This window comes from Lutjanus erythropterus, chromosome 24 (assembly GCF_056507025.1).
Source record: "Lutjanus erythropterus isolate fLutEry1 chromosome 24, fLutEry1.hap2, whole genome shotgun sequence".
Lineage (NCBI taxonomy): Eukaryota > Metazoa > Chordata > Actinopteri > Lutjaniformes > Lutjanidae > Lutjanus > Lutjanus erythropterus.
In genome coordinates, this window is record NC_139340.1 from 15,994,906 (window position 1) to 16,012,806 (window position 17,901).

General features: G+C 44.5%; 1 protein-coding gene across 1 annotated transcript in view; it reads left to right on the plus strand.

The window, feature by feature from the left end:
• The window catches only part of nrp2a (neuropilin 2a), an 84,195-nt gene extending 68,518 nt beyond the window's left edge, over positions 1 to 15,677 (plus strand). Inside the window, exons 14-18 of the mRNA XM_084713849.1 lie at positions 834 to 1,099; positions 1,823 to 1,919; positions 4,599 to 4,631; positions 12,198 to 12,260; positions 13,304 to 15,677. Of these exons, the coding sequence (XP_084569975.1) occupies positions 834 to 1,099; positions 1,823 to 1,919; positions 4,599 to 4,631; positions 12,198 to 12,260; positions 13,304 to 13,608 (764 nt within the window). The 3' untranslated portion in view covers positions 13,609 to 15,677. The remainder of the gene's footprint in view (positions 1 to 833; positions 1,100 to 1,822; positions 1,920 to 4,598; positions 4,632 to 12,197; positions 12,261 to 13,303) is intronic.
• The last annotated feature ends 2,224 nt before the right edge of the window (positions 15,678 to 17,901 follow it).

Genomic DNA, 17,901 nt, shown 5'->3' on the forward strand with positions numbered 1-17,901 from the left:
ATGTGTCCGTCTGTGTGTGAAAACACTGATGATTAATGGTTTTAATTGTGTGAGCGTACGCACGCACAGAACGCGTGTGCGCCCTCACAAATTCATTCCAGCAGCATCCATTTACAGTGGATATCAAAAGTCTGCACAGCCTTTCAAATTTCTGAGTTTTTATTGCCTCGAGGGCTGAAATTAAAATCCATTAAATCTGTTTTTTTTTTCCCCCACTTTCGTTTGACTGTAACAACCAGCAAACTCAAGGTTAAAACAAAGCTCTGCTCATTTGTGGAAATGTGTTAAAAATACTAAAGCAGCTCGGCTGCATATTGTTGCTGTGAAATTCTCCAATGTCACCGTTTTTTTTTATGTTCCACTTGATCCCATGTATTCCTGAGTTTATCTAATTGGGCTTTGAAAGATTTTCAGACCAAAGTTCATGGGATTTTCAAAACTAAATACAGCTAAAATATGGAGATAACAAAGTCGCATCTAGATGTAGGAACGGTTTTCTGTTTTCAAGGCAGAGGAGGTGAAAGAGTGTGTGGTGACGTGTGATAGCGACTGTACGTTTGCATTACATTTCAGTCATTTTACACACCTTTATAAGAGTAAAGCTGGGCTCCTTCATCAAAGATTCATTGAATCTAATCAGAGTGTAGCAATGCTAAGTCTAAAATGAGTAAATCCAGACTTAAAATTAAGCAGAGCTCTGTTGCACGATTAAAAACTAATCATAAGAGTCTGTCCCTTAACTGTCTTTAAGGAACTTAAATATTTTGCACAATCTATCTGAAAAAGGCGCCCATTTTAAATTTATACAAGTGTAATTTTAATTTATTCTCCAGAGCTCAACAGTTATCTGTACATGGACGCCAGCCTGAAGACGGAGCAGCAGCGAGCTCGCCTCGTGAGCCCCGTCGTGGCGGCCGACACGGGGCCCCTGTGCCTCCTCTTCTCCTACCAGCTGTCGGGGGAGGCCCAGGGCCACCTGAAGGTGCTGCTGCGGGACGCCCACAACGAGGAGACCGTCGTGTGGACGCTGAAGGACGACCAGGGCCCCGTCTGGAAGGAGGGTCGCACCATCCTGCCTCGCTCCCCAAAAGACTTCCAGGTAGTAATAAACCCGTGTTTTTTGTAGGTAAAATACAGACTGGAATGAACTTAATCTTATGAAAAAGTGGAAAAGCTGATGGGAGAAGTCGTAAGAGCAATGCTACGAAGGAATGAGACTTCTGGCAAATATCAGTGAGCTATATTAAAGTATGTCTGCTTGATAAATAGGTATCTGGGTCAGACCTTTTATTACATGTCTCCCCAGAAAGAGAAATGTGTCTTTAATGTCTTTATCGGGGCTGGTTGGAGAGAGAAACATTCATCTCGGCGCATGTGAAAGCATCACTTTTAACCTCTCTGTCACCTTAGGCCAGGTTTGACTTCAAAAGGAGCTAAAGTAAGCCGCACTGTCTCTATTGGCTGTGTGATTGTTTGGGGATCGCTGTGCATTTGTCAAAGACATCACAAGCAGTTAATGTTCTCATGAAAAAGTAAGTCGGAGACACTTGCAGAGACGAGGCGGATGATTGCGAGTGTTGAGTGCAACTTTGAAATCAGAGGCACCGTATTAAGTTTTTATCCTCTTTCTCCTCCTCCTCCTCCTCCCGCTTGTCCCCGTTCTTGATTTGCCTCCGCCCCCCTGCTCCCCCTTGCCTTGCCTTCATCCTGTCTCCGTCTCCCTCTTCCTCCTCTTCTTTCTCGACTCATACCTCCTCCTCCTCCTCCTCATCTTCCTCTTCCTCTTCCCCTTCCTCTTCCTCCCCCGTTTCGGCTTTGATAGGTGGTGATGGAGGGTTTCTTTGTGCACGGCACCAGAGGACACATCTGGATTGACAACATCCACATGAGCTCCAGCATCCCTCTGAAAGAGTGCACGCGTAAGTCACACACAAACATACACACACACACACACACACACACAGCGGGACCTCGCGTTTCTACGCTGTAAAAGAAAACGCATAATTTCAAGGCAACATTTCTGCATTAAAAAGTCTAAAAAACACCAGACATGTTATATATTTTGTTGAGAGAATTACATAATTTAGGTTGACGGTGTGTTTCCTGCTAGCCGTTAATTATAATTAAGTTAGATAATTAAGCTAATTATCTCAGTAAAAGATTATATGTCAGCAAAACTTTTTTAGATTGCTTCAAAACATAAGAGTTTGAGTTTGACTTAAAACTCAAAAAATAGGGACAAACTGTTTTTTCTTTTTGCTTCAGTTTGACTAAATCTTTCCCATCCAGAGGAATCTTGAAACCTTTGCTTTGAAATTATGACTTTTCTCAACTTTTCTTTGTTTTTATTTTTTCATTAGTTTGTTTTTCAGTGGAGCAACTTTTTAACAGACAGAGACAAACTGTTTTGGGTGGGTTTTTTGGCTTCAGTTTGCCAAAAATTTTTCCCATCCAGAAGAATATTGGAAAAAAATAAGCAAATACACAAACTTGCCTTGAAATTATACATTTTCTCAACTTTTTTTTACAGAGGGGCAACTCTTTGACTGACAGACAGACAGCTGTATTATTTATTTATTTATTTTTGCCTCAGTTTGCCAAAATCGTTTCCATCCACAGGAATATTGAAAAAGTAAAAAAATATACAAAATCCATCTGACTCACCAGTTCCCTCTCATCCACTGTCAACCCCTCCATCGCCTCATCATCATCTCTTCCTCCATCAAGCTGCCATTTCGTCTCTTTCCCTCCCACCTCCTCCAGTTTTCGCCTTAAGGTCCTTGAACAGCGACACACATGAAGTGATAAACACCCCCACCCCCCCCACCCCTCTCAAATCCTTCCTCCACTCCCATCCCAGTTTTTTTTCGGAGACAGCGTCTCCTCCAAAGAGCCCACCAAATACAGAGATGAAAGGAGGAAGGAGAGGGAGGGACAGCGTTTATTCCTCCACCAAAAAAAGAAAAAGAAAAGAAGAATAGGAAAAGTAGGCCATAAACGCCCCGTGGGCCCCTGCGATGCTAATCTATGTTTCATTAGATTTCTCTTCTTCTCTTTCTCTCCCCTCCCTCTATTTCTCGTTGCGCTCACTCCTCACTGTCGTATTTGTAAACAGAGCTTTTCCCGAGCCGTCAAAGGGAATTACTAGACAGGCTGTTTCCCAAGCAAGTTTTTCTGGGTGCCTGGCGCGAGCTCGAGCGCCGCCGCAGCCTCCTTAATCTGGCCCGAGCGGGGGCTTTGGAGAGGGTCTTAAACAGATCAGAGAGCGAGCCCGGGGTTCAGAGACCAAAAACCTGCCGTCGTCACTTCTGACTGACATCCAGTGCGCTCTGGATCTGGACCACAGCGGGGAGCAGGACTGTAATTGAGTTTTTGTCCTCTTTGTGTTTGTGTTCTTTTATCTGGTGACCTCATGTTTGAAGACATACAGCAAAAGTGCCCTCTAGGGCGCCTTTCGAGTGGACACTACAGTGTCCTAATGTCCAAGACAATGTGATAAAGTGCCCACTAGAGTGCCCCACTGTCCTAGTGCCCTCCTGACTGCCTTTCCAGTGGATGAAATGTGATAAACTGGCTTTCAAAGTGCCTTTCAAGTGGACAAAACATGATCATGCACACTCTAGAGTGCACTTTGAATGGACAAAACATATTAGTTCCCTTTAGAGTGGTCCAAGGTCCAAGACAAGATGCTAAAGTGCCCTCAAGAGTGCCTTTCAAGTGGACAAAACATGATAAATTGCAGCACGTCTTTTGGTGTGTTGGTGCCCCACCACATACAGCTTGTGCCCTTTTTATTTTTTTCGCCCCTGCTCCTCAGAAAACCTCAGTCTGCCACTGGTCCTGAAAGTCTCACATGATTCTTGCGCCTGGAAGGCGAAGCCGACAGCCCCGGCCCCCTCCTGCTGCCTCTGCTGCTGTGTTTCCTCCTTCCTCCCTTCCCCTCCCCTCCTCCACCACTCCCAGAGCATTCTGGGATGCTGCTTATCACCCAACGCAGTTGAGTTTTTCACAGTACGTTGGCGTTCCCGCCAAAAGGCGCCAGTTCCCAAGCCGGTTTCCGTCTTTCTTTCTTTCTATTTCACCCGCCCCCGAACACACACACACACACACGTACACATACTATCTAATACACAATAAGCCACACACACACATATTGACACACACACACACCAGTTCTTTGTGTTTGCATTCCAGGCAATCAAAGTGAAGGTTCTGCTCTGTGCATTTGCAGCAAGCCAAAAACCCCCTGCCCGCTGCAGTTTAACTGGGCTCCGCAGATAAACAACTTGAAATGCGTGAACTTTCTGAACACACACACACGCGTAGCCCCATACACTCTCATCTCAAATTCCCAGCTCACACAATGTACTCTGTTTGAAATTGCATTTGAGCAAAGGAGCCGAGTAAATGCCATAATTCATGTGAGTTTATCTGAGGAATTAACTTAAATTTCCTCAGGAGGAGTTTGATAGTCTTGTGACATTTGTGTGACATTTGGCTGACTTTTCCCTCGTATTTAAAGTTATCTAACAGCCCTCCTTCTCCCTCTTTCTGTTCCCTCCTCTGTGTCTGCCTGCCTTCTCTCTCTGTCCTCGCAGAACCCATCGCGGCGTTCTCTCCTGAAAATCCAGGTGAGTTTGACTTTGCGACGTCACTTCCTCTCTTTGGTCTTGCTTCCTGCTCGTTGGTATGCACTAGCCTGGGGGTTTTCTGCTTGGTGGCACTAAATTGTCTAAAACCGCTAAACAATCAGCCAAAACCAGTCCTTCACCAGCAACACAGAGGCTGTTCGCACCTGGTATTAACACGCAGATCCTCGCTTCACACCTGACATTAGGTTGCATCTCCACATGCACCTCGCGTGAAAATCTGATGCTTTCACAGATGACAAAGAAAGGCATTAATGAGAGAATCAGACAAAATAACACAGCAACACACTGTTGTCTTAAAAGGAAACTTAATGCACTGCCAGGAGGCGATTTGGTGCTACCCTCCTTGTTAGCAAACAACCCGCCTCTCCTTCCCCGAGTAGCAGAGAGAGTTCAGGGACAGACGGGCTGTTTAGTTGAATATGTTAGTCCAGCCTCCCTGACTCATCGATCTTTTATCTGACTGAGGTACGAGGGAGAAGCTATGACCCCCGACCGCAGCTTTGAAGCATCGGTAGCCCAACTGCGCTGCATATTGAGAAATTAATGGTGCTGTCCGTGGTGCTGAAGTTTCTCTGAGTAACTGCCATTCTGTCAGTTTCATCTCGGACCTGTCGTATATGAGAGTCAGTTAGCGGTCAGTGAAAGAACCAGGTTCATCCCCCTGTGGAAAAATTAACCAACTGTCCACTGGATTACTTCCTGGATGCAGGAGGTCCTTCAGTGTGGCTCAAGAGCAGAACCGCTGCACAGCCGTTTGTGCTTATTACGCAACCTTTTACTACAAGACAGGTAGAAAACTTTGATTTTAGATAGTTTTGGACAGTGTTACCCCACTTCCTGTGTTACTTTATGCTGTTTATAAGGTTCATTGTTAGCAGGAAGGTCAAATATGCTCTTTCAAATGCACAGGCTGTAAAATGAGACATTATTTGAAAAGCGTTAAGACTCTTTTATGATTCGCTTCAATCTAAAGGCACAGTCGGCACATCATTTACTCATAACATCATCAGCTAACCTGTGGTTAAGTGTTTGCCACAGATGCACATGTATTGGCCCAGCACTGAATTATTTCAAAACTTTACATAAAAATTACATCATTTTTAAGGGTGGACAACTTCATGTTTTTCAAAGTTAGGGTGGACTCATCCCCTCCATCCCTGCCAGGATCTGAGCCCAGCATTTCAGCGATCTGATCTCAGACGTGTCCTCAATTTGTCTTTCATGCATTCATAACTGTATACTTAGAGACGTCCGCTTGTGATCGGATCACCCGGGACGCATGTTAATAACGGGTGTGAACGGCCTCACAGAGGCTGAGTCTGCTGGCGCTGTGTGATCCCAAATTAATAGACCTGCATTCATTTTTAAAACTAGTGACTCATCGCATCAGCAGCAGCATGCAGACATCACCAAACAAATACTAAACCCCTTGCTAAAATCTAAATTATTAAATTTGCAAACACAGAATGATTTTTTTTCAAACTCTAACCTAGTTGGAAAATAGATGATTTCAGTTGCTGTGCATTAGTTTTAGCTTGTCAGTCTCAGTGGAAACAAAGGATTAGTCTCAAAAGAGCAAACTCTGCGTGCAAGGCAAGCTAAATCAAGCGCACCTCATGGAGTCAGATATTTGAAAAGAGCTCCATATTCTCAGTTCTAGGCTGCCTGACACAGCCTGAAGGGTTTTAAATAACTGTCTGCCTCATGAAAAATATTTAGAGCATCCTGGGGGACTCTATGAGATTGATGTTAGTGTTTTGGCATCTCATAATGTCTCCCAATAAGATAAGAGCTTGGCGGTTTCCAGTGCGAATGTGATGTGTGTGCACTTCTCCGGCTTTTCCACTCCTCCGTCTTCACGCACACGGAGTCTCTAACCCTCGACAAACATGCACAAGCACACACATTAATATCGCCACGAGCGCACGCACACACCAGTGTCCCCAGTGAAAAGCAATCAGATAGAGTGACTGAGCAGCGGCAAGCACGGGTGTCTCACTCTCCTCTCCCTAACTCAGCTCTGTCTAATGAGTGTGTGCAGTGTGAAGTAGCAGGAGCACGCACCATTTCCCTCTGTAATTATGTGACACGGTCCAAAAATCAGGATGTATTCAGCTCTGCTTCACTTTCCCCAGTTCAGTCTGACATTCTCTCACTCTCACAACTCTACACATCGAGTCTGGATGCTACATGTGGGCTTTATTTTTTAGTTTGTCAGTGTCCTCAGGGGGTTCGTTTTTGCATAGCGGGCTTGGACAGTCGAGTGGAGGCTTCTTGGAAGGTGGTTAGTCGTTTCTTACCAAGAATTTGAAAAGGGGGGGTGGGGGGGGGTTCAAGCCAGGGGCAGCAGTGTAGAGGATCTGCGGAGATAGTCTCCAAGGAGACAGCGCTTGGCTTGAGGAGGAGAGGACTGGCCGGGAGTCTGATGCATGAGGAAAAAGGAGAAATGAAAAAGCAAAAGAACAGAGAACAGGATAAATTATGTACTCAAAACAAATCTGCCAACTCGAGCCAGCTAAATAACAAATCCCAATCCAGCATCGGCTCAGAGAGACGGGGCTCTGGAACATTGGATTCCCATGTGGCGTCCGACCGATTCTTGCATGGTTCTGAGACGTTCATCGGGGGGCTGTTTGTGACTCCAGGAAGAGGAAGCTCCTTAATTCAATGTGTGTGGGTGCTTTTATAACTAATTATTCTGGCTTTCGTTTCACACCAAGTCATCTCGCCGGAGCTTTGAGGAAATTTAATTGCATTGAATACGATTGGATCAACCATTGGATGGATTTCAAACCAAATCTCTGGATGATCTTGGTGTGAAAACTTGTAGTCCAACTGCAACCCAAGCTACATGAGAGAAATGGATGCATTTGAATTTTCTTTTGGCCTTGGAGATTTATTTTAATTTTTGCAACTGGCATGCTTGTGCATGCTCACATGAGGTGCACGCCTGCTGTTCGTATGATGAAGACCAATAGGGATAGAAAATAGATAATTAAATGTAGAATAGGCTTGGGCGGTATCTATTTTTTCAGATTTTCGTACCATCCTGACATTCTACTGGATTATAAAATATTATGATTGCATTTATGTAAAAATTGTGTAACTCCACTGCAGGTAGTACTCCTTCATCGTAGGTGGAGCTGATCGTGGTAGGATTGGGAAACAACACACGTTCAGGAGCTTTTCTTTGGTCTTGAGAAGCTGCAGCTGTTATCCCACTCTAAACTGTACATTTACTGCCAGCCATACAGCTTCACTGCTCACCTCTTCCTCTGCTCAGGGCGCATTCACCGTCGCACTCTGAAATCAGTCTTCCAACTTGCTCTCTCACGCTCGCTCAACACGCTACGCTACTCTGACCAATCAGTGAACTGAATTTGCTGAATTTTAGTTAAGAAAGATTCTCATAAGTCAACAACTTAAAAAATTGTGCAGTTTTTTACGGAAGTCTGCAGAATTAGTAGGCTGTATCTGTTACAGTTTACTGTATTTGCAAAATATCATCAATAAAATGTTGCATTCTTTCTTAAATTTACAGAATACCCTGAGTTATTAAGAATTTTCTGTAGCTGTTTTGCAAAGTTTATTAAGTTTGTCCTTACTTAACAGCTGGCTTACCTTTATAATCAGGACTAAATCCAAAATACTCCCAGGGCAGAGACATTTTTTTCACTCATTAGTCCTGTAAATTTATCCTTCAGATGCGCTGCCGTGTCCACCAGTAGAGAGACTGACCCCTGGTGGCACGTGCTGTGCACTACAAAAAAAAAAGTTTAATAGTGTCCTTGATGCTATTAAAAATCATGCCGTCTGGATTTTTTAATATCCTTCTTGTATACCGTAATATCTTTATACCGCCCAAGCCTAATGTAGAAAATAAACAAGTGCCGCTCCTCTCTTTTTCCCGCTGGCCAATTATTCTGTATCTCTCCACCAGGGGGAGGCGTTCCTGTGCCTCCCTTGCCCATCCACTGGTATTACATTATGGCCGCCGGGGGCGCCCTCCTTCTCCTGGCGGTGGCCATCTTGGTCAGAGCCCTCTGTTGCTGCCGACAACACCTGGCCACCAAGAAGAGCCAGCTGTCAGTGGCCTATCACAGCTCCTCGCAGTGCTTCCAGTATTCTAACTGGTCCTCCAGTATGGCCGCCCCAGGGGTGGAGCCAGTCCTGACAGTGAGGCTGGACAGCCGGGACCGACACCGTACCCTCTGCTGAAAGGAAGCGCTTAGCTGTGTTGTGTTTGGCAGAGCAGGACGCCGACTCGTGATGTCAGTGGCAGTGTGATTGACAGGACATCCACTGGACGAACCCCCTTATCTCATTTAGTTTACAGTCGCAAGGGTGATGACGACGCAGACACTGTCCTAAACTGAAACACTGTGCTCTCTCTCTGTCTCTAATGGATGTAGCTTCGGTTGCTGTTTTCTTCTTTGTTCCATTAAGGAGTTTGTTGTTGACATTTCACACTATGCTGCTCCTGACGCGAGGACTCAAGTCTGAGTAAGTTATTTATCTGAACAGCTTGTTTCGGACCATTGAGTGCCGTCTGGCTCCTCATAACCCCAGCGGTCCTCCCGAAATGACCCCAGCGTGGACGTACACACAGACATGTGTGGGCTGGGAAGAGGAGGGGGCGGGCGGGTGGGGTTGGTGTGTGTGTGTGTTGTTGGGGGGGTGGTCGAGCCGGAGAGCCAGCCAGAGCTGCCAAACCACAGGCTAAAACAAGACCCCAGAGACATGAGGAGCTGTGCAGAGCTGAGAGAGACAGAGAGGAGAAAACTGTTAGGCTGAGAGGCATTCAACGTTCGAGCTGTGGAAATGATCTGGCAAGCCCCAGAAAACAAAGCTCTTGGTATCTCTGTAATAACAACGCCAGATAGTTGTTGTACCAGTAGTGAGGGTGTTGTAACGGAGGAGAAAAAAAAACCCTTCCATTGTCCTCTTCAACAGAGCATGTACACATTTAAAACAAAGGAATGCAAATCCATCATACTTTAAGTCCTGCATCACAAATGGAGATAACCAGCTCGTTTGATTGAACGTCTTGTCTCCCCCTGATAAAGGCATCAGTCAGTGATGGATGCAGCCGTCTTCAGTGTTTAGTGTTTCATCTTGATTCTCTGGCGTAATAAAGCACGTTGTACCACTCCCCATTTCTGCTGCGCGCCGCCCACTCCCGTTGTTCCACACGTCTTTGAGCCGCCCAGATGAAAGCCACGCCGAGCCGAGCCTTGTTGTGTTTTTCGGTGGGAATAATGTGCTTGTTGTTTTTAGGGTTGTAAATAGACACAGCTGTCTGCCATCACTGCTTCTTTCTTGATTTATACTCCTACAAATCCCACAATGCCGCCGGACCAGCTGGAAGCCATAAGTGCGGTGTTTTGGTGTATATGCGCACCCTTGAGAGGGATCCAAGACATTATGAAAACCAGAGCAGAGATCCAGCTCTTGACAATTCTTCCTTTAGTGCCATACAATGCCATGAATGGCTTTAAATGGATAATTCAGATTATTTAAGTGGTGTTGTATGAGGATAGTTAGTGTATTACACCAGCATCAAAGCTAAGCAGTGTACAACTGCGGAAAGGAAAGCAACAAATACTATTTTAGCCACTTGAAAAAGTTAAATCTAAAAAAAAAACTGTCAGTTTAACTGTACACAATATTTAGAATAATTTCAGCACTTTACCTTGCTGCAAGACAGCCATTTCTGACAAGAAATCGACATTTTACAAGCCAAATGTTGCTCTCTCCAAGCCAACCAAACTCCATAGGTGAAATCAGTAATTTTATTTCACTGAACGCAGGAGTTGCTGGTCTCCTGCTGCCATGATCTGTTAGTTTGTTTGTGTTATTGTGTGGCGGTAAATCCGAAATATCCAGCACAACAGATCAAGGCAGGAGTAGACCAGCAGCTCATGTGCTCTGTGAGATAAAATTGACTATTTTGCCTATGGAGTTTGGTTGGTTTTGGAGAGAGTGATGTTTGGCTTATATAACAGCAGTTTCCCAGGAGTAATGGCTGGTCAGACGGCAAAGTAAAGCAGTGAAAATATTCAGAATATATTGCACACTTAAACTGATATTGATTTTTTTTTTTAGCTGGACATTTTTTATGTGGCTAAAACACATTTTGTTGCAGACCCCGTCCACAGCAGTTCACTGCATAGCTTCCATGCTGATGCCCCTCACACAACCTCACATCAAATAATCTGAACTGTCCCTTTAACATAAAATAAGACACAGCTAATGCACTTCTTACTAACATTTAACATATCTGGGATCTAAAAGCCTATTTTATTGTGAAATTCCTCAAACCCGAAAGGCTGAGATAGACAAATTTGCACCAATTTCTCTCTCATCGGTCGGCACAGAGGTGGCGAGATGTGACACGCGCTCAGTTTAACACCCTGCGTCGAATGAAATTGAGGTCTTCACTCTGCGGCTTAACGGGCCGTGCTTTCGTGATCTGTCACACCAGCAAATATCCATCACCCACTAGCCCACAGCTCAGCAGAATGCACCCCCATTTGTCGCCACAATTTAGAACTTTTCTCTTTGGAGTGAGGAAGAAAGAAAAAAGTGTTTTCTGGCACGCCGTCACTATGTGCTTTTAAATCAACTCGGGGAGGAGGGATTGGACACCCTTACTGGTCCATCCCGACACCGTTACGCTCCAAGCTTCTAATAGTTGTAATTAGTTAATGGACAGATAACATTTATTAAGGCTGCGGTAAGCACTTTTCCCTCCCATCTACCGCACCTCCGTCGCCCAATCCGCTGCCAAAATTCAGTCGCCCTGGAAACAGCATTAATAACGCCATTGGCCATCAAAGACCTCCAGATCTAGACGTGTGCCTTGCCAAGCAGTTACTCCCACTCCTGTGTGCTTGCCAAGAGCAGCAAGCGCAAAAACACACACACACACACACGTAGACACAAACACACACAGACAAAAAAAGTGAAAAGAAAACTCATCTAAAGTATAAGTACACTTGAGCTATCGGGCTCCACTAAAGTGCTGCAGCCATTTCTAGTTTTACCACACTTGCAATCTTCCAATTCAGACGCTCACATACATATCAATTTTCAGTTCACGCCGCCTGGCAGTGCTGCGAGTGGAAAGCATCACAAGAACTACTTAAATGTTGACTTTTGTTGCCTCTTTTTTTTTTTCTTTGATCATCTCACGCACCACTCTTAAACTTGACGGTGTCGATGATTTTAATGGTGATAACGGTGGCGAATGTTAATTATTTGACGATGTTTGCATCTTTATTCACATGGAATGAACAGTCTTATACCATCAGTATGTTATGTGATGACTGTGTGTTTGACAGGAATGTATCATAATGACCTTTCTCTATTAATAAAGTCATATTTTTCTATTATACCGAGACTCACGTGCCTGTATGGATGTCAGATCTCTAAATTGTCAGACTTTTCACCAGAAAAAATGAATTAACAATATCCAACGGGTTAATTAGATGGAGTATTTGCTTGATGCTTAAAGGCCGTGTTTCCTCTGCTTCTCTCTGACAGTGAAGAGACCAAATGAATTTGGAGACGGGCGACTCTCCAGCGGCAGAGACCCTCTCGGTGGAGGTAAGGCACAAAGACCTCATCATGACGCCTTTTGAGCCGTAGAGCGACTTAAAAAAGTTTCACCAAACGCCCACAAAGTTATTATGCCTTCTTTAATATCAGTCTGTCTTTCTTATACTACATGCTTTCTATAAAGACCACATCTAATGTATGTTAGGAGGCTCTCATTGTGAATTATGAAGCACTCATAATGCTTCATGACTCCACTCAAAAACACACATAATGCACTATATCAGCAGTCATAAAACAGTTGACTGATGGGGCTTATAATGTGTCATGGCTACCTACCCTTCAACAATCAGGTGTGGAAAGGACTTTATGACGCCCATGTGCATAATGCATCGTAAACATAATTCTAATGTGTATAATTGTAATCACAGAGAATTATTCATTCATAGATGCATCAACATGCACTTCACTGTACTTAGCACATACAATGATAACCTATGATACTGCATGAACTGTTATAGCATACAGGGAGTCTTTACTGCAGTTAACTGTTGAGGTGTGCATATGTAGTCATAATGTATTATAAGCCCCATATTTTAACCTCTAGTTTATAACTGGTCAAGACCATCCATGAGACACTTAAACTTCTAACTCATTATAAGCTACACCTGTAATGTTTTATGACATGCACCAGAAAGCATTATGTGTGTATTTTAGTGTAGTCATAAAGCATTATGAATGCATTATATTATGAATGCCCCATCACACATTACAGACATGGTCTTTATAGAGACTGTTACCCTTTTGTTGCAAGAGTCATAGTATAATTGTGCATCATAATCACTGTTATAATGCATTAAGATACTCTAAGTGGTCATTGGGTGTTTAAGCATCTGGTGTTTCTCACTATGAATATTTATGAGTACTTATAACAATTATACAATGCTATTAGTATTATAAGTATGTTTATAATGAATAATGGGTGTCATAGAAAGTTTTAGATGTTCAGTCCCTGCCTGTTTTCTGTCTGTTCAGTCTCGACTTGTCTGTCATGAAGTTAACTTTTCTCCTCTGTTCTCCGCCTCCTGTCGCAGGTCTACAGTTCCCTGAGTGGAACACCGCCTCCCCGTCATCAGAGCCTCCGGTGACCCGCGTCTCAGAGAAGGACAACTCGTGGCTGTACACGCTGGACCCCATCCTGGTCACCATCATCGTCATGAGCTCCCTGGGCGTGCTGCTCGGGGCGGTGTGCGCCGGCCTCCTCCTGTACTGCACCTGCTCCTACAGCGGCCTGTCGTCGCGCTCGTCCACCACCCTGGAGAACTACAACTTCGAACTGTACGACGGCCTCAAGCACAAGGTCAAACTGAACCAACAGCGCTGCTGCACCGAGGCGTGAGGAGGCACGGGGGAGGAGAAAAAAAAAAACGCAAAAAGGAGACGGAGCGAGAGAGAACAGCCGTTTTGTGAAAACCTCTCACTATTTTCTTCATTTCCTCCACTTTAGTGTCAGTTTACTTCCTCAGTGGCACAGATCCCCGGACACATGGACGACAAGGACGCCATGCACTTTTTAGCTCACGTGAGACGTGGCACAGTCCAGTGTGTTTTTTGTGGTGAAAGAACCAATGAGAGAAAGACTGGGGGGGGGGTTTACCAAGATGGATTGCTCCACTGCGGGGATGTTAGGCCTCAAAAAATAAATATCTACACATATCAATTACGGATTCCTGCTCCACCAAAAGAGAAGTGTTTATAAATGCATCATAGATTTGTAAGAGGTCTAGTTTTGAAACTGGATACTGTAAGCTACACATACCGAGTCAGAACACATTGTGTTGGAACGGTGGTAGGTTAGGAACGTGCTTAGAAAGCGTCTTTTTTGATCACATGTGAACACAGTGGCCTAGAACTTAGCTCCTTTGTGTGGCCCCGTTGTTTTTCTTTGTCCCGTCATAGACTCTGCTACCTATCAGCCTCAGTTATCCTCTTAGTTCCTGAGAAGTCTGTGGTATTTTTAGTCACCAACGTCCATCGAGTTTGTCTTTCGGTCACTCTCTTTCTGTTTAATGTTTTCGTTCTGGCCTGTCGCCCGTCTGCGATGGCAGATAACCAGAAAAAAAGAGGCGAAGAAAGTGTATGTGTGTGTAGAGGTGGGAAAGGGGGGGGGGCATTTTAACACGTTCTTTTAACAGCAGAGAGAGTTATTGTTAGATTTAGTTCTTGCTGGTTCCTGTCAAACAGAAGGTCATGTTTACATTGTGGTTAATGGTTAAAGGTCAAGGAGCGTCGGTCGGTGCAACCTATGGATTGCTGGGTGAGAGCAGAGACTGGAAACCACTGAAGAAAAGAGGAACAAAGAGAGACTATGTGACTGACAGAGCACTAAAAATCCCCTGCCTCCGTCTCTCGCAGGGGCGATGTTCTCGCTGTGCTTTCACAAGGACAAAAAAACAAAAAACACAAATGGGATCAAACGCGCAGCCAGAACAGAACACAAGCTCTTCTCAATCGACTGACTGTGTGCCCGGACGCACAACAAGCCTTAAAAGCGAAAACTGTTCACGGAAGTGTTGAAAAAAGGAACGTCGAGGCGACAGCGAGATGAGAGGGAGGTGTCTATCTCTCTCTGGTTTTACATGTGGACCTCAAAAAGCCATGATTTAAAGGACCTACTCCACCCCCACACACACACACACCCCCGACTCACATGTACACACAGATCGCACCACCTCCGCCTCAACATACCGGCTAATCGCGGCCTGTTTTCTGATTTTTGTTTTCAGCAAGGCGGGCATACATTGGGACGGTTTTGAACCAATCAGAAAGGGTCTTGCACGCTCTGAGTGGACTCATAAGCCATGAGAAAGAGGGGGTGAGAGTCTCAGGACTCCCACCCCTGCACATACACACATCATTCCACTTGTATATACAGATGTGTATACAGAACATGAACACGCTCCGAGAGGCACTCAGACCTAAAAATGAAGGGAACAATGTCTGCTGCTGAGAAGCCTGAGCTATATATTTGAGACCATACACATGCACTCATCATTCCATCCCATTTACTGTCCCCATGTACACACACACACACACACACACACCTACATATATACAACAAGCCGTCCCTCTCCTCTGAGGCCCGCTTCTCTGGACCCCACTGACTCTCTTCAAAGTGCCTTGGAGCCTCGGGGATCCAGCTTGCCTTTGGAGCCAGTATCAGATACGTTGAAGTCATTTTTGATGCTGACAGTGACAGTCACAGCGCCCCCTTCTGCCTGGGAGGACCAAACAAACAAACAAACAAACAAATGTTAAAAAGGACAGGATCGCCCCCTTTCGCACTGCTCGGACTGCTGTTGTTGTTGTTTTAAAGGGGTCTTTGTACAGAAATGCTCTTTTTATGATTGTTATTATAATTATTGTTATGATTATTTAATAAAGGATTTATACCATACTGAGGAAAAAGCTGCCCAAAGTTTTCTTACTGCACATCTGATGATAAGGGAAGGAATTTCTGTCTGTGTGTCCGTCTGTAAGTGTGTCCGCCACATATCTCAAGAACCGTTTATCCGATCTTCTTCACACTTGACAGGTGAATTGCAGAGGACCAGAGGGAGCGTGGTGTCGAATTTTGTGCAGTTTGGCCGGATGGTGACGCTGTAACGCATGTAACTTTTGATTGGTCTTAGAAACACAAGTCAGTAAAATTTTATTGGTGGTGGTGTGCATAAGACTGTCATTACACTGTCATCACACCATCATGAACACAAAGGCATTTTTATGAATGTTTAAGACTGTTACCATCAAGTGTGAATTGTCTTTTTTAATGCAAAGTTGACATTGATTGAGATGTCTGTTATGACAAGTTGACATTAATCAAGACAGCAATGCATTTGTTATGACAGCTAACAGTGTTTCTGTTATGACAACTTGACGTTATCCAACTTGAAGAAACTGTTTAGCTTTAATGTTCTAACACTACATTAAACTTTCATGTGGTTTGAATGTTGAGTGTCATGAATATTTTCCTTCACCTCAGGTAAAGTGGTACATTTTGGACTTGGACATGGTTATGACAGTGTAATGAGTCTTATGTGCACCCCCAAATAAAGTGTCACCTTCAACTCCAGACAAATATATCCATAAAAACCACTTTCACTTGCATCTAGATAATTTTTTGTCCATTTGGATTTTGTTCCAAATATAGATTTTTTGCTACTCCACCTACAAGTCTACCAATTGCCATTTGGCCAATAGGTGACACAGAGGCATCATCATACTTAAACTATAAACTGTAAATGAAGGAATCTCTTTCGGTCTGTACGTGTGTATGACTGTCCTTCACATATCTCGAGAACAGTTCATCCGATCAGCTTCACACTTGGCAGGTGTATTGCTGAGGAACCAAGTGAGCGCAGTGTTGAGTTCTTGAAAACGCTGCAAGTTGCACTTCAGGGGGGCAACCAATCGAACCGCTGCTAAAGGTAACGTGTTCTGAACGTCCACACCTTCCAAACAGGCACAACCCCCAACAGCACTGCAAGCACAATCCCAGGAGCCAAGCAATCATCCTGTTCCAGACGGACATGACTTCTGAACGGACTCCGCGCTAGTTTAGAGACTGTGCAGAAGAAAATAAAAGTTTGATCGATGCACTGTTTTCTTAGCGTTATTGACATTCCTGTGATACTTGTGGACACAACGAAACATTTCCTGTCCAATTACCAACAAACTCCGTCTTAGACTCACAGCCAAACTTTCACTTTTAATTGCAAAAAGAATACACATGGGGGATCACACACACACACACACACAAACTCGTGTTCCCGCTCTCTTTCTCTGTCACATACACATACATACATAATGCTGTGTTGTCAGCCTGCTGCACTTGGCCTCTAATCTCCCCATGATGTCCCATTAGTCTGGACCTCTGGTGGCCCTCATTTAGGAGCTTCAACATCAAAGCTTTGAAGTGCCCGCCGTCTCAGCCACACACACACACACACACACACACACACAGAGACTCGTACAGTACACATGCAATTACTCTGCTTCTCTTGCTGAGTCTCCCACACACGGTTCCATTTATCCACATAAGCTTTCCTCACCTAAATGCAAACCCTGTTAGCAAATACAGCAGAGTTTCAGATCCAGAATCTGATATGTTTGGCTCTTTGGGGTCTCCCAGACACCAGCAGAGGGGGCTTATGATGGCTGTTGGAAGATTAATGAGTGTGCTGAAGTTAATGTTGCATTTCTTAGCTTGTGTGCACTCCTGAAATGTGTTTTTTCTTACTGAAATAGACTTCCATCATAGCTTATTAATTACCGCAACATTCAACACAACTTTGGGTTGATATGAAATGGAGCCTGTAGCACAGGTACCACATTATGAGCCATACAAAGCAGAACGACACGTGTTGTCGCTGCACAGCGGCGATGGCAGTGGCTGTTAGCATGCTCCGGTCCGTGACATAGCGGGCCAATTACCGCCTCTGAAAAAACACAGACAATCCCCAGTCTGCCGGAGGAGTGCGATGCCATCTGCTCGCAGGTTTGATTGATCCCGGCAGAACAGTCACGACCACATCACACGAATGAACGCCGACAGGAAATTACCAAAGGAGCCAGATTGTCATTGTTCCATACCGCCTCTTGTTTTCACAACCAAATTATTCTTAATTTTTTT